Source organism: Gymnodraco acuticeps, unplaced genomic scaffold (assembly GCF_902827175.1).
Source record: "Gymnodraco acuticeps unplaced genomic scaffold, fGymAcu1.1, whole genome shotgun sequence".
Classification (NCBI taxonomy): Eukaryota; Metazoa; Chordata; class Actinopteri; order Perciformes; family Bathydraconidae; genus Gymnodraco; species Gymnodraco acuticeps.
Window position 1 is genome coordinate 4603299 of NW_022990295.1, and position 16308 is coordinate 4619606.

The following is a 16308-nucleotide window of genomic DNA, read 5'->3' on the forward strand; positions in this document are numbered from 1 at the left end:
ACATCAGCTACCAGTGGCAACACCACCCCCTGCTGTTGGCTGACATGTACATACATACTTGTTTGCCTGTCCTTGTTTGTCTACCCTCCCTCATACTGTAAAGCGTCTTTGAGTTGTGAAAAGCGCTATATAAATAAAATTCATCATCATCATCATGTAAACACAGACACAGGCTTCAATCAAATACTAAAGTTAGATGCTTGTGCTTTGTATTGTAGCTTCACCAGCTATGAGGGGCTCCACTCCTCTGGACGTGGCTGCTTCCTCTGTGATGGACAACAACGGCCTGGCCCTGGCGCTGGAGGAGCCTGATCTGGACAAGGTAAGACTCTCCCTTTTTTTGTTACCCAATTTAAAATAACTTAGGAAGAAAAGGTTAAAGCTGGATAAGTATTGATCTTTAATGTGAAGTTATGTATGTGCTGCACCTTTAGGTGGTCACCTACCTAGCAGGATGTGGGCTCCAGAGTTGTCCAATACTCTTGGCTAAAGGTTATCCAGACATCGGCTGGAACCCCATAGAAGGGGAGCGTTACCTCTCCTTCTTGCGGTTTGCTGTCTTTGTGAATGGTAAGACTGCATTTATGATCTGCAGATTTCAATTATTATTATAATTGTTTTCTATCCTAACAAGTAGAAAATTGACCAAAGGTCCAACTGTGTTTGAAAGACTTTAATTCACCTGCTCAGAGCTAAATGTTAGGCATAGTGGTGTGTTTATGTATTTTTATGCGGACATTAATAATGTATTTTATTATATGCACTGTATAAGCTTCTATGATTGTATGTCTGTGTTCCAGGCGAAAGCGTGGAGGAGAACTCCAGCGTTGTAGTCAAGCTGCTCATCCGTCGCCCAGAGTGTTTTGGACCCGCCCTGAGGGGGGAGGGGGGGAACGGCCTGCTGGCTGCCATGAAGGAAGCCATCAAGATCTCTGAGACGCCGGCCCTGGACCTGCCGGGCTCTGTGCACGGAGTGAACTCTGATGTGTAAGACGGAAAGATCAAGCAAAGATTCTCAGATCAATACCGAGGATTTACAATCCTGAGGAGATAAGCTTATCCCCCTCGCTTGCATCTTTACTGTGATGCCCTTTAGAAACGTTTTCCTCCGTTTCACTGTTAGGTCTGCTGATGGTGACGATGAGGAGGAGGTGGTACACATGGGCAACGCCATCATGTCCTTCTACTCTGCACTCATCGACCTGTTGGGACGTTGCGCACCGGAGATGCATGTACGTTGGATACAAATTATGAATTGAATTGTCGCTTTTCCCAAACAGATGTCCATAATTCTACTTCCTTTTCACTTTTTTAGCTTATCAACAAGGGGAAAGGTGAAGCTCTGCGTATTCGTGCCATCCTGCGCTCTCTGGTGCCGACTGAAGACATTGTGGGAATTATCAGCATACCGCTCAAAATGCCTATCACCAACAAAGGTACTGGTCATGATCACTCTTACTACACACAGCATCATGGGACACATCCTCTTCCTGTGCATGCTCGGGAATCCAGCTGACGTGGAGGTACAATGGTTGACAAAAGTCGGCACATTTAGAGCAAGGCGGAAGGTTATTGATTACATTTCACTGCTCATGCCTTTTTAATCAGCACAACGCTTTAGTGCACACTCTCATAGCTCTGAGTAAGCCTGATAATTTCTATAGCGAGCTGTTTGCTTTATTGATTAATCTGCATAAGCATGGCAAGACTCGGCTCCTACATTTGCTGCCCAGATTGCGCCACACAAACTCTGTCAGCAGGCCAAGAGAGAGCCCAAAACTCTCCTTCACATGCTGCTACATGCCGCTTAATAAATACACATGGCTTTTCTAATCAGAAAGGACTTTCTATTATGCACTGTGGGGTGTTTTCGCTCCTTCACGCCTGAGTGGTTTACTCTTTTTGTTGTTTCTTCCTGTCTCCTTCCCTCCCAGATGGGTCGGTGACTGAGCCGGACATGTCTGCCTGTTTCTGTCCGGACCACAAGGCCCCCATGGTGCTGTTTTTGGACAGGGTGTATGGTATCGAGGACCAGAGCTTTCTGCTGCACCTCCTCGAAGTGGGCTTTCTTCCTGACCTGAGGGCGGCTACATCTCTGGATACGGTGGGCAAAGCTTACAACAACATGGGAGAGAAGTTATAAACAGCTGGCGTCTGTAACATGAACCATATCAAAGAGTTCTCAGGATCTATTATATTAGGAAACCTTTTATGAGGTGATCCTCATGAAGCCTTGGTTGAAGTTCATCATCGGTTAATTTAAGTAATTGTTCTTATCAACAAACAGTTTAAGAACTTTAAACTCAAATCAATAAAGTCCAGACTTATGGCTTAAATGACGCCATCATCAGGTCACATGTTAATACAATTGTAGTTGCAGCACAGCAGCACACGAAGGACTGAAAGTCGTTTTGAGCACCTAGCCTGCAGTGAAGTCAGCTATTTTGTGAGCTGAGTCCAATTGTTTGTAAACGATGTGTACACTGCAGTGTTTGTTTTGAATCACAGCCAAGACAGCAAGGGATGTTTTTTTGATATTGTCATTAAAATCTCTGCAAGACTATGCTAATACAGACATAGTTTAGGTGTAGCACACGTAGTGAAGGGGTTTTAGAGTTGCTCAGCAATGTTTATGTTAAGTTTGCTTACATGAGCCACTTGACATATCAGACCAAGTAAGGCTGTAGTATTAAATAGCCAACAAACAACAACAAGCATTTTCTCCAAAGAAAAAGGTTGTTACTATCCTAAATTAGTTTAAGTTTTGTCCCAGCTGCCACCTGATGTCTGACCGGTGACCCTCCCCTTCCACAGGATTGTCTTTGTACCACAGAGACAGCCCTGGCCATGAACCGCTTCATCGGCTCAGCCATGCTCCCCCTCCTCACCCGCTGCGCCCCTCTCTTCGCCGGCACGGAGCACTATGCCACTCTCATCGACTCCACTCTGCACACCATCTACCGCCTTTCCAAGGGCCGCTCCCTCACCAAGGCCCAGAGAGACGCCATAGAGGAGTGCCTGCTGGCCGTCTGCAAGTGAGTGGTTCTTACAGACTCTCTTTTAGTGGAGTTTAACGTTTTTTCCTGGCTTTAGTGATATCTGAGTTTGCTGTAAAAGATCAGCAGTGCATCCTGCTTTCTAACCTTACTCTATTATAGCTCAGGGCATGGTTTCCTAAAATACCCCTGTGTCACAAAAGTGGTCAGAGTGTGAATAAGTTCTGGTCAAAGGCAGCTGGAGGCTGCAGCTCTCTTATCTCTCTCACACTATTCTGCAGGCACCTTCGTCCCTCCATGCTGCAGCAGCTCCTGCACCGCCTCGTCTTTGACGTGCCCTTGCTGACTGATTACTGCAAGATGCCTCTGAGAGTGAGCAACAATTTCTTCACTTTTACCACGTTTTAAGTCCTAAATCTTGCCTTGATATCTTCTTGCATGTCGGTCTTCTTCCATGCCTCAGTTTTAGCTGTTTAATGTCTTTCCTTCTGTACTTTTCAACACTTTGTTTCGCCTGTGGGGTCACTGCTTGGTCGCTTTTAACTACCTCAGTTTATAAGTTTGTAGGGGGACGTACCAACATCTTATTTCCACTACATTTTTCACATGTGTGCCTTATAATGTAATAATACTGGTGTACACCTCTGTCTCTCAGACACACTCACAAATACACACTCAAAGGTGAGCCTTTCTAACAAGAAGTGGGCCGCTGCAGGAGGAAAAACAAGGGGAGGAAGTATTGGACTTTGTGATTACAGGCTTGTTGGCTCCAGCGCTCCACTCAATCCGTCTGAAAGACATGAGAAAAATACTGAAGATGTAATATATTGTGACTAGCCTGTGAAATTGTTTTAACCATTTGTTCTACACCACAAGGATTTATAACTAATTTCATTTGAGGAATATGCATGGCTCAATGTGTTGGGAGCATTGGTAAAGGATGCATATGTGTTGCTTGTAACTAAAAACTGTTGTTTATTACTCTGCTTGTGTTGACCTTTGCCCTGTGTGTGTCCTCCAGCTGCTCACCAACCACTATGAGCAGAACTGGAAGTACTACTGCCTCCCGTCGGGCTGGGGCAGCTACGGCACAGCATCCGAGGATGAACTGCTGCTCACCAAGAAAATCTTCTGGGGAGTGTTTGATTCTCTGTCCCAGAGGGTGAGGGCTCACTCAAGTCTTTCTCTTATTAGGGTCCTTCGCAATTTCCATGTGACTTTTGCATTACACGTGTTTGTCAAAAGACTGATGTCTACTCCTTTTAAAGATAAACTAAAAAAGTTTGTCAAAGATTATATTTTAAAGAAGCCCTGAGGGTCAATTTGGGAAACAAATTATTGTTATACATTTGTCTTAGTCAGATTCATATTGACTTTTCCTCCTGGGTTCATTACATGTAATTGTTATATTAATAAGTTGTAGTTTTTATATCTGCAAAACAAGTGGGAAAAAAAATGGCAGTAATGTTACATAACTTTATTACACACAATTCATACACATTGTGTTTACAGTGAATGGAGAAATTCAAAACTCACCTAGAAGAGAACGTTAATGCTTTTAGTCCTGTTTCGAACATGGTGCACTTTAGCCTCTTGTGGACAAAATGAGTATTACAATATTTCTCCCCCCAACTGTTTCACAAATGACATTTTAGCGTGAATGTTCTGGCAAAAGTCAATTAAGGTCCGATTTTTAAAATGCAACACCAGATCTGTAATCTCACTTGACATTAAGGGATCCCGTCAAATCACACAAATGCTCTTCAAATATGATACAGTTGAATGAAAGTCAACGTATTCATCATCATCTTGATAAATATGGATTTAGCGAGGGACACATTGGCACACATAACTTAACGTCTGTTGATAATGCAGGTGGCTGAAATCAGCACGTCTCTCTAAATCAGGGGTGGGGAACCTCCGGCCCCCGGGCCGTATACGTCCCGCGAGACCATTTGGTGTGGCCCTCGAGGTAATTTATAAACACACGCAAAAATTAAAGAAATCTAGACCGCAAAATAATTAAACAAGTGAGTGTCTGTTTTTCCTGGCCAAGGTCAGGGTCCTTGAACACAACACAAGCCTAACGTGTCATCACGTGGTATATGTCTCGTCTGACAGGGGTGTAGTTCTGACGGAGAGCACCAGAACGCCGCTCCGCTCCGGCACTTCCAAAAATTGCAGTAGCCACAAGGAGCCGTACACATGCTGCAGTTTTTGCGTGGCTGTGTCTTAGTTGAAAGCCCAGTGGCGATCTGCTCATCTGTCATACTGATCATACAGACAATAACTTTGTTGTTATTAGCATCTGGTTAGCTAGCTATGCTAACGAATATAAGAAGCTTTTTCTACAACCAGTGAGGTAAAGGCACATCTTTATATGATCATTACAGTTATAAAAAAATAAGATAATAAAGTAAACAGGTATAAAATACTATATGACAGTAAACAAAAGTCGTTATTAATAAACAAGAATACAGTTTGAAAGGAGAGTGATTTGTAAAATACCCATAAAGAAAAAGAAAATCTGCTTACAGTTCTGTTTCATCTGGGTGTTGAGAGATGTATCCATAGATCTCCTAATGTTGCTCTCAAAGTGCACCAGATTGATGCTTTTAACTTCAACATTTAAAAAAACAAATCTTCCCGGGGGAGCATGCCCCCCGCACCCCCCTAGAGGAGGTTAGGTCCCCCCCCCCACTTAAATCATGTTCACAGGAGTCTAAATACATTTGCACACATCTTGTGTCCATATCTTTCTGTTTTGGTGGTCATGCCACAACCGTGCACGTGCATGCATGCGCGAGTCATGGTGAGATATCTGGATTAAGAGGTTGCTTTTTCTTTGCACAGCATGAAAGAAAGGTGAAATGAGTGGGCTGTGATTTTAGTATTTTAAGCAGAGGTCAATAATTTGTACGGCCCTCGGAGGATGTTGAAAACATTGAAATGGCCCTTGAGAGGAAAAAGGTTCCCCACCCCTGCTCTAAATGCACACTCATGAAAGGAGGCTGTGCAGAGGGGCGGCCTGAAAACATCAATATCTGTACAGCCATCATTGATCCAAAGCCTCTAACAAGCTGGCTCCTTAGCTTTTAGAATAATTCTTCATTAACGTCTCTTCTGTGGCTCAATTATCCTAATAGCTTTATTCAAGTCCTATTTGCAATGGAGTCAAAATAAACACACTATGTTTTGCATTAACTCCGTAGCTTTCTTTCTCTCACCATGCAGAATTACGACGCAGAGCTATTCAAGATGGCCATGCCTTGCCTCAGTGCCATAGCTGGAGCTCTGCCACCGGACTACGTGGACGCCTCCATTAGCACCACAGTGGAGAAGCCAGTTTCTGTAGATGCTCAGGGCAACTTTGACCCCAAACCCATCAGTACTGCTAAGTAAGCCTTGTTTGACATTAATATAAACTGTAGTATCAGCATGACTTGTATATCATATTTGTGATAACACTAAAACACATTTGCATACACAACATGACTAATTGTCTCACTCCTTTTTACCAGTATTGCTCTTCCGGAGAAGCTTGAGCACTTTGCCAACAAATACGGAGAGCACGCCCATGAGAAATGGTCAGCAGAGAAGGTAAGGCCGAAGATAAGATTATGAACTTGCACAGTATTCGACTGACCAGGTCCTGAGTGTAAAAACCGCAAGACATCTTAAAATGCAAGCAAGGTCAGCACAAAAGCAGCCATGTTAGTGTTTTTTTCCAATATAGCAGCATTGTTTCCTTTGGCGATGCTTCCTCTTTGTTACTGTTGAAAGGGATCCTCTGGGCACGCTAACAATTGCGATAGTCTCTGTGTAAAAATACCCTGCTCTTTTTTTGTGCCAACTGCTAAGCCTGCTTTGTTGCATCTGTCGACATTTTTAACTAGAGCTGAAGAGCAAGAACTGTATGTACCATGAATCCTTTATGTGTTATCCCTTACACAGTCTTTCAATTATTATATCACGTCCTTAGGGGACTGTGACGATTTCTTTCACCCTTATACTTTCCTCTGTGCTTGAGCCTCAGGTGCTGCTTGGATGGAAATATGGAGATGGTGTTGATGAGAAGTCCAAGATTCACCCCCAGCTCAGAATATACAAAGCCTTGACAGAGAAGGTACATAATGTGAGATTTGTACAAAAAGAAAATAAAGAAACTGAATAAATGATCTAAAAATGGTGGCTTCTGGGCTTTTTCCCCATGTTTGTCTCTTTGCTTCAGGAGAAAGAGATTTACAGATGGCCAATTAGAGACTCCCTGAAGAGTATGCTGGCAATGGGCTGGAGCATCGACAGGAACAAGGATGGAGAGAGCATGTCTCAACAGAGGGAGAGTGAGAAAATGCGAAAGATCTCTCAGACTTCACAGGTACAGCGCAAATAATATGAATATGACAGCAAACACTAACATTAAAAGTCATGCAAAAACACTTTTGCTACCAACATTGTGTTTTTATGATGATATACTTATCATCCATCTTGTAATCATTAACATTTTAATGTTAATCATTTAAAATACTTTTATATTTGGATTTTCTCTTAAACAAGCAGGTTAACATGTGCTATTAATCTAGGCTATTGTGGATTATACATTTGATTTTATATATGGAATTGAATTGCCAATGTTTAGGTTGTTTTGGTCAAGTTTGCACTTATACTTCTTCAACCATTTATTCGCTACAGTTAGCTAACTCTTTCAACAACTCTCCTGAATTTGAAATAAATAAATGACCTTACTTCTAGCTTACTATCTCAACTGTTTAATTCTTACTTATATCACTAATTCAAACATGTATTCTGCATTTAACTTATACTACCACATCTTTGCTTGCTTACCATTGTTTACAAACTCTATTGCACACAATTGTAACATTTGGTGCTTTGTGTTATAACTGAGTCGGGTTCATGATCTATTTATAATCTTATTTAGCTGTTTATTTTCCACATATTTGCAACATTTTGATTGTTTCTTGTTTAATTAAATCTAAATCCTAAGCTTATTATTGCTTTCAGTCAACATGTTCTTGTAGGACATCACCTCTTCACAGAGTATGCAATTGTAGATCAGAGAGGTTTTTCCTGTTGGCACAAAGCGGAAACTTTCTCTTGTTGTGCAAAGTGTTGATTTATAACTAATAACTCACCGTTTGTCTCTGTAAATATGCATTCTGTTTCACAATTTCCAGGCAAATGGCTTTAATCCGAGCCCGATGGACATGAGCAACGTGGTTTTATCCAGAGAATTGCAGGTGATTGACCTCACCTTTTTTGCATTTAACAATCCCTCGGTGAATACAAGAGGAAAAGCAATATTTCCTGAATGTGAATGAGTAGTGATGGCGGGACATGCCCCTTAGTGAGATGTACTGATTTGTCTCTCTTGTCTTTGGCCCAAGGGGATGGTGGAGGTGTTGGCTGAACATTACCATAACATCTGGGCCAAGAAGAAAAAGAGTGACCTTGGAAGCCGAGGTGATTTTCTTATGAAATCAGTCATAGACAAGACACAGAGGAAGAGACAGTATGCCTGTGTGGGTGGAAGGTACCACTTGCCTCTTGCAGTGTTAATCTATGCCTGTGAGCTTATGCACATATCTCCCTAACCAGTCTTGAATAAATAGGTTTAGCAAAGTCAGTGTTTCCCCTCACATTGACATACATTAAATCCATGGTACAGCACAAGTGTCAAAAGAAAATGTATCACTTTTAGAGTGCTATGCCTGTTGCTCATTTTATTTTATCTTTCCAAAACCGTGGTGAAGAACACCAGAAGCAAATGAAAGGATTTTATTTGTATTCAAACAAAATAATGACTGGTGTGTGAATTATTCAGGGCACACAAGGGCAAATTGCCTCCTCAGTTAACAAATGCCTTGGCTGATTTGCCATGTAGCATTTAAGAGGCCACACAAATACTACATGGCAATGTTAGACATTTTCCAATTCAATTTAAGGAGATTTTTCTTTTGCTTAAAACACAAGCCGCAAATTCATTAGCATTTAGTGTGTCACTACCAATTTAATAATGGTAGCTTAATGACGTTATATTTAATGGTTCAAATTTATTTCACAATTTGAATTAAAGTAACTCAACTTTGCTACTGTTATCACAGATGTGTGAAGTAACCACATACATTTGCCTTGTTCATGGAATCACAGTGGTGTGGGCCTGGAAAATGAATGTAGGGTAAACACTGAAACATATTTGGCAATGAAGAAATACAAGAATAATGGAAGTAAGTTAAGTGGTATATCTACTTTTTAGTCACCTTCCTGCCTTTACAGTGTAGATGGACTGCGGCTCATCAAGTCTCACATCACCCTGTGTTGTGTGTGGTTTCAGGCGGAGGAACACACCCTATGTTGGTGCCCTACGACACACTGACAGCCAAAGAGAAGGCCCGTGATCGAGAGAAGGCCCTGGACCTTTTCCGCTTCCTGCAGATCAATGGATACAGCATCACAAGGTGAGGCATCCCAGGATGTTTGTCTTAAATTATCTTGTTAATGTATACACTTTTCTTTTAAATAACTTCTCCAGTTGATTGTAAACACAGTCAGGGGTAATTTGAATCTAATGTTTTTAAAGTGTTGATTTATGGCTAATATCTTAATGTGTTGCAGGGGTTTGAAGGACTTAGATCAGGACTCCTCCTCCATGGAGAAGAGGTTTGCTTACAAGTTCCTCAAGAAGCTGCTCAAGTATGTCGACTCAGCTCAGGAGTTCATCGCTCACCTGGGTATGCTAATATTACATAGGGCTTATTAAAAGAGAATTCAATGAATCTTATTGGTTACATTGTAATGTGTGTTTGTATTCTCTCAATCCAGAGTCCATGGCCGCAAGTGGCAAAACAGACAGATCGCCTCATGAACAAGAAATCAAGTTTTTCGCCAAAGTGAGTATGCAAAATAAATAAAGCTGCATCTATAGTAAATCTTATAAATAAAATGCAATAAACCCAATGTGATCTTGTCATTATCTTTGTCCTCCTTCAGGTTCTCCTCCCACTCATCGACCAATACTTCAAGAACCACTCGCTCTACTTCCTCTCCTCCCCGAGTAAGAACCTGAGCAGCAGCGGTTACGCCTCCAACAAGGAGAAGGAGATGGTCACCAGGTACTAGATTTACCTAGAACAATATTGCATGACTTTAACTTGTTACCCTCCTAAACTTAAAATCTTTCTATAATCTTAATTACTAATCTTCTCTTTAACAAAATAAACTCATTCTAACTGTCTGACTTCCTTCCTTCCTCTATCCACCTCCAGCCTGTTTTGTAAACTGGCAGCTCTTGTCAGACATAGGATTTCTCTCTTTGGTAAGCTGATTCCTACTGACTGGTCAGCTGTGTGTGTGTGTGTGTGTGTGTGTGTGTGTGTGTGTGTGTGTTGTGTGTGTGTGTGTGTGTGGTGTGTGTGTGTGTGGTGTGTGTGTGTGTGTGGTGTGTTGTGTGTGTGTGTGTGTGTGTGGTGTGTGTGTGTGTGTAGTTGTGTGTGTGTTGTGTGTCGTGTGTGTGTGTGTGTGTGTGTGTCGTGTGTCGTGTGTGTGTCGTGTGTGTGTCGTGTGTGTGTGTGTGTGTGTGTGTGTGTGTGTGGTGATCGTGTGTGTGTGTGTGTGTGTGTGTGTGTGTGTGATGTGTGTGTGTGTGTGTTGTGTGTGTGTGTGTGTGTGTGTTGCTGTGTGTGTGTTGCATGTGTGTGTGTGTGTGTGTGTGTGTGTGTGTGTGTGTGTGCGCGCGTAGTCTCACGGTTTCCCCATTTTTTTTCTTGTCACACAGAACGATTTTAAAAGCAATGTAAATAATATCAAATTAGAAGGAAAGAGATTTTTTTTAAAATACAGATTTCAGTATTCTGACACAGAACGATTTTAGAAGCAATGTATTTATATTGGTAGTACGTTTCGTGCCTGCACCAAATAATAACAAATTAGAAGGAAAAAAAGGATTAAAAAAATACAGATTTCAGTATTCTGAGGCTCTTTGCCCCATTTATTTTCCTCGCGGACGGCAAAAAAACTCAGACATTATACTATTTAAAATAAAAGGGTTAGGCTTAGGGTAAGATATTGAGTAAGAAAATGTTTTTATGAACCACACAGCTTCTTGTATTCCAAGACCCGACCGGACAAAAAGACGTGGTGCGGTCACGAAACACACTACCAATAGAAATACATTGCTTTTAAAATCGTTCTGTGTGACACGAAAAAAATGCGAAAATCGTGTTGTTGAACACGAATCAATAGATTAAATTAATTTCGTGACTATAACACGAAATGCTGTGAGACTGGGTTGGTTTGTGTGTGAGGGTGTGTGTGTTTTGTAAAAGTGAGTGCTTGTCATTGTATAATGTCTTATTTGGTTCTCGTGGACCTATTTTCAGTTCAATGAACAGAATGGTTTTATTTAATAACAGTGGCCACAAATTAAGTATTGAGTTCACAGATAACCAGAAAGAGAATTTGGTAAATGAAAAAACACCAAATACTAAAACATTCATTCCTAATACAGTTTTGATTAATTATTTATTAAACAAACAACATATAACACTTTAATTAGTAAGCCTTAAAGATGCTAGTAGGCCGATTGTCATACAGAAAGGCAGCCAGGGTAGCTGTTGCTCCAGCTATGCTAAGCTAATTAGCTGCTAGTAGTAGCTTCAAATGTTATCTTACCGACAACTGGCTTGTTTAACTGTTAAATATGAACAACAGCAACTTAAAGGACAAACCACTGAATCCATTACATATATCCTAAATCTATCTGAGGAGGTAATTAGATATTGTTTCACTTACTTTACCATATTTAACTGAACCCTTTGATTGAGGGCTGTTGGATGACAGTGTGTGTATAGTTACGTCATATTAAAGTATTTTGTGTTGTCTTTTAGGGAGCGACTCTACTACCATCGTCAGCTGTCTTCACATCCTGGCACACACTCTGGACACCAGGTGAGTTCAAATAGTACAGCAGCATCAAGACTCACAGGGGACCTGGCACCTTTGAGGGCTTTTATGAAATATTGTAATTGTTATAAATAGATAACTACTGGGTTCAAACAATAATGCTTTAAGGAACCAATTAATTGTTTTGTAATGTTAATGATGCAATGCTTTAGAATCTAACCCCTGTTGACCCTTATAGCATATTTATCATAAACATTTTTATTTTAAACAGTTATTACTGCGCTGTCTTATGGGAGGCGCTGGCATTAACAAAGAGCGTCCTCTGGTATTTAAATAAGCAAAATAAATGTCATATAGCACATGTTGCCCAAGGCTTATAGTGCTCTTTAGAGACAATGCACTGTTTGTTAATGCAGCTCACACATAATGAGAATAAATGGGCAATGCAATATTGTGTCTTGTTTGTGCTGAGGAGCCACAGCTGATGCCCATAGATTGCCTTTCATTTCTCCTTCCTAGTGAAACACATCAAGGCTTTACAAAGTGTAATTCATTTAGCAATGTTATGAAGTGTGAAATACCAACAATGGACGGTCTAATCATATTAATGCATTGTGCTTTTTCAGAGTGTAACAGTACGTCTTCAGAATTGGCAAACTCACCTTGGATTTGAATATTCCTCTAATAATTCATAGAATAAATCATGGATATTTTAGTGTTAAGGCTGAGGGTTGATTGTCACATGTCTCATATTTCATGTTTAACACCTTCACAGTATGAGAGTGAAGTAATTGCATAATATGACCGCGTCCCACTGTGGTTGTTGTCCTTTGCATACCAAGGGGTATCCTGTGGTTTATTATTGCCCCACCCTAGCATATCAGCTCATTTGGTTACAGCCATTTATCACTCAGCCTTTCACTCCAACAGGACGGTGATGAAGTCGGGCTCGGAACAGGTGAGGCTGGGGCTGAGGACGTTCTTTGAGAATGCTGCAGAGGATCTTGAGAAGACGTTCGAGAACCTGAAGCTGGGAAAGTTCACTCACTCTCGCTCCCAGATGAAAGGGGTGTCGCAGAATATCAACTACACCACCGTGGCTCTGCTCCCCATTTTAACCGCTCTGTTTGAACACATCACTCAACACCACTTTGGAGTCGACCTGCTTTGTGAGTGCCTACATGAGAGGGATGATCAAACATTTTGTGCGAGTGTCAATGTTACGTTTATTTTAAAGCAGTGCTTGCATGCTTCTAACATCCTGACACCATGGAATATATCTGTCGCTTAATTCAGATATATACAGCGAAGTTCCCTAAACATTAATTCGCTTATTAACAGACTTCTTCCTTTTTTTTTTCCCAGTGGATGATGTACAAGTGTCCTGCTATCGAATCCTGACTAGTCTCTATGCACTGGGAACCGGGAAAAACATCTATGTAGAAAGGTATCTCATATTTACAACAGTAAATTAGGGCCATTCTAGGTATACAAAAATATATATATTACAGAACCAGGGGAAGGGGTATTGCAGTGAGAAGAGATCAGAATGTCCAATAACTAAGTTGGATATTCCCTGATATAAGTGGTAAATCTTTGATAAAAGTTTACAAACATGGCACAACTAAATATAAAAATAATAAGGGAAAATTGATGCTGGCTGCAGTGGATAAATTAATCAAATCGAGCTTACTTTGCAAGCTTATTTAGGAAAAAAATAAACACTCCAGAAGCCCAGAATCACCTAAAAGCATCTGGAATTGCCATGTTCTACACTGTTGGACTTACTCACTAATGAGTTCATTTTGTGTACAAATTAGAGCTCCTTTCTTGCTCCTTAATTCTTTACATTCTACCAAACAATGGCCCTCATATGTCATTATACATCTGTGTCGAGTAATTAAAACCTGAGTGAGAAAATGTATTCAACAACGCAAACCCCTCTCCTCTCTGTGTCCCTCAGACAGCTGCCAGCTCTCGGTCAGTGTCTGGCCACCCTGGCCGGGGCTATGCCTGTTGCCTTCCTGGAGCCGGTGCTCAACGCATACAACCCCTGCTCCGTCTTCAATACCAAGAGTGCTAGAGAACGATCCAGTGAGTAAACAAAATATTCTAAAAATATACAACTTCTGGACCAAAGTGGCTAAAGAAATAGCTGTTATAATAAGCAAGGATCATGTCTTTCTTTTATAACCACTTCACCATTTTGAGATGAAGTTCTATCTACAGTATGAAATATTATATCAGTGCTGTCCTTGTATCAACAGTGCTTAATTTAAGTTTGATAAATATCTCTTTTCATAACATAAATAATGAGAAATAAACAATTTGACAATGTAAACATGGTTGTATGTTTTTAGTCCTAGGCATACAGGACTCGGTGGCTGAGATGTGTCCCGGAATGCCGCGGCTCGACGGTCTGATGAAGGACATCAACGATATGGCTGAATCTGGGGCGCGCTACACGGAGATGCCCCACGTCATCGAGGTGGTGCTGCCCATGTTGTGTAACTATCTGTCCTACTGGTGGGAGAGGGGGCCTGAGAACCAGCCGGCCAGCGGGGGGAGCGTCTGCTGCACCACCGTCACCTCAGAAAACCTCAGCCTCATTCTGGGCAACATCCTCAAGATCCTCAACAACAACCTGGGCATCGACGAGGCCTCCTGGATGAAGAGGATTGCAGGTGGGAAGAGCTGCTTTTCTGTTTCTAACGGTGTTGATGTTTTACCATCTCACAGGAATACCAGAACCATACAGTAGGACCTACAAACCTCATCTCCCAGTGTCTCAGAAAGAAAGCCAACAGAATTATTAAGTCCCCCATCACCCCAGCAACAAACCGCAGCATCTAAAACGACCAGACTCAGAGCCAGTTTTATCCCACAGGCCATAAGACTGATAATCTCCTGAGCTTGCACTATTTATATTATTGTTATTTTCTCGTATTTGTTGTGTGTCTTGTATTACTAATATTGCATTGTTGAGGAACCTGTGACCCAAGTTTTCATTACTACACTATACCTTTGAAATTGAAAGAAAATAACAAAAATAAACTGTATTTGTCAAGCTCTTCAGTATATTTGCAGTTTGCCCGCTTGAAAGGGATGGTACAGTCCATAGGAGGTTTTAACTGGGTTTCACTCGTACAATGACCACATGACAGCAAAGCAACATTTTCTCTCTATTCCACCATTCAGTGTACGTGCAACCCATCATCAGCAAGGCTCGTGCCGACCTGCTGAAGAGCCACTTCCTGCCTACTCTGGAGAAGCTGAAGAAGAAGACGGTGAAGGTGGTGTCTGAGGAGGAGCTGCTGAAGGCGGACAGTAAGGGAGACACCCAGGAGGCCGAGCTGCTCATCCTGGACGAGTTTGCCGTACTCTGCAGGGACCTGTACGCCTTCTACCCCATGCTCATCCGCTATGTGGACAACAACAGGTTCGCTCACTGAGAAGTGGCTGATGGAGTCGTTTAAAGATGTTTTTGCAGAAAAAAAAGCGGATGTATTCATCTCTGTTGTTCACTGCAGGTCGAGGTGGCTGAAGGAGCCAGACGCTGACTCCAATGAGCTCTTCAGAATGGTCGCTGAGATATTTATCCTCTGGTGCAAGTCACACGTAAGTTTTCTTATCTCCAAAAATGGTAAGCTACAAAAAAGGAGACATCCTTTATTAATTAGAACAATAATCTTTCTTTGGCATTGCTTTTTCTCCAGAATTTCAAAAGAGAAGAGCAGAACTTTGTGGTTCAGAATGAAATCAACAACCTTTCCTTCTTAACGGGAGATAATAAAACCAAGATGTCTAAGGTATTTTTTTGCTACTCCTCATTTCTTCTCTACACTGTCAGCTTAATATCCTTGTTCTGGCAGGCGATTCAAACGCTTTTATTTGGGTGTTATGGCACCGCTTTGACCCATGGAATGTGTGTGAGAAAGCTAGAAAGATCCATAAATAAGCAGGATTACTAAACTGAGCAAGATACATGTTAACATTTCATCTCAGCCATGTAAACACAACCTCTTTTGTGTACATGTGCTGGTATGTTAACATGTAAAATGCCCAAAGCAATCTCTGAGGATCTACAAGTGACAAAAAATACATTTGTCTGCATTTAACATTTGATTTGTGTGTGTGTGTGTGTGTGTGTGTGTGTGTGTGTGTGTGTGTGTGTGTGTGTGTGTGTGTGTGTGTGTGTGTGTGTGTGTGTGTGTGTGTGTGTGTGTGTGTGTGTGTGTGTTAGTGTGTGTGTGTGTGTGGATTTCTACATGCATGCTTTTAAACAGTACTTAAACTAACAGAAACTAATATTACAGAAACTTGCACTCCCTTTTCTTCATTTTTAGAGCATCATTTCTTGTCTGCCTGTTTTATCAGTTTGAAGACAAACAAA

At 41.4% G+C, this 16308-nt stretch overlaps 1 protein-coding gene across 5 annotated transcripts in view; it reads left to right on the plus strand.

Annotated features, from left to right (window-relative positions):
* The window catches only part of LOC117550154 (ryanodine receptor 3-like), a 148992-nt gene that overhangs the window by 106930 nt on the left and 25754 nt on the right, over window positions 1-16308 (plus strand). For all 5 annotated transcript variants that reach the window (XM_034222497.1, XM_034222498.1, XM_034222500.1 and 2 more), the window contains 28 exons: window positions 219-322; window positions 435-570; window positions 801-987; window positions 1124-1232; window positions 1316-1436; window positions 1935-2104; window positions 2815-3035; window positions 3278-3368; window positions 4018-4158; window positions 6231-6394; window positions 6518-6596; window positions 7033-7122; window positions 7228-7374; window positions 8192-8254; window positions 8402-8477; window positions 9349-9472; window positions 9630-9745; window positions 9837-9904; window positions 10005-10126; window positions 10280-10329; window positions 11900-11960; window positions 12846-13084; window positions 13281-13362; window positions 13879-14009; window positions 14276-14599; window positions 15114-15354; window positions 15446-15533; window positions 15632-15724. In XM_034222497.1, coding sequence (XP_034078388.1) covers window positions 219-322; window positions 435-570; window positions 801-987; window positions 1124-1232; window positions 1316-1436; window positions 1935-2104; window positions 2815-3035; window positions 3278-3368; window positions 4018-4158; window positions 6231-6394; window positions 6518-6596; window positions 7033-7122; window positions 7228-7374; window positions 8192-8254; window positions 8402-8477; window positions 9349-9472; window positions 9630-9745; window positions 9837-9904; window positions 10005-10126; window positions 10280-10329; window positions 11900-11960; window positions 12846-13084; window positions 13281-13362; window positions 13879-14009; window positions 14276-14599; window positions 15114-15354; window positions 15446-15533; window positions 15632-15724 — 3638 coding nt within the window. The remainder of the gene's footprint in view (window positions 1-218; window positions 323-434; window positions 571-800; window positions 988-1123; window positions 1233-1315; window positions 1437-1934; window positions 2105-2814; window positions 3036-3277; window positions 3369-4017; window positions 4159-6230; window positions 6395-6517; window positions 6597-7032; window positions 7123-7227; window positions 7375-8191; window positions 8255-8401; window positions 8478-9348; window positions 9473-9629; window positions 9746-9836; window positions 9905-10004; window positions 10127-10279; window positions 10330-11899; window positions 11961-12845; window positions 13085-13280; window positions 13363-13878; window positions 14010-14275; window positions 14600-15113; window positions 15355-15445; window positions 15534-15631; window positions 15725-16308) is intronic.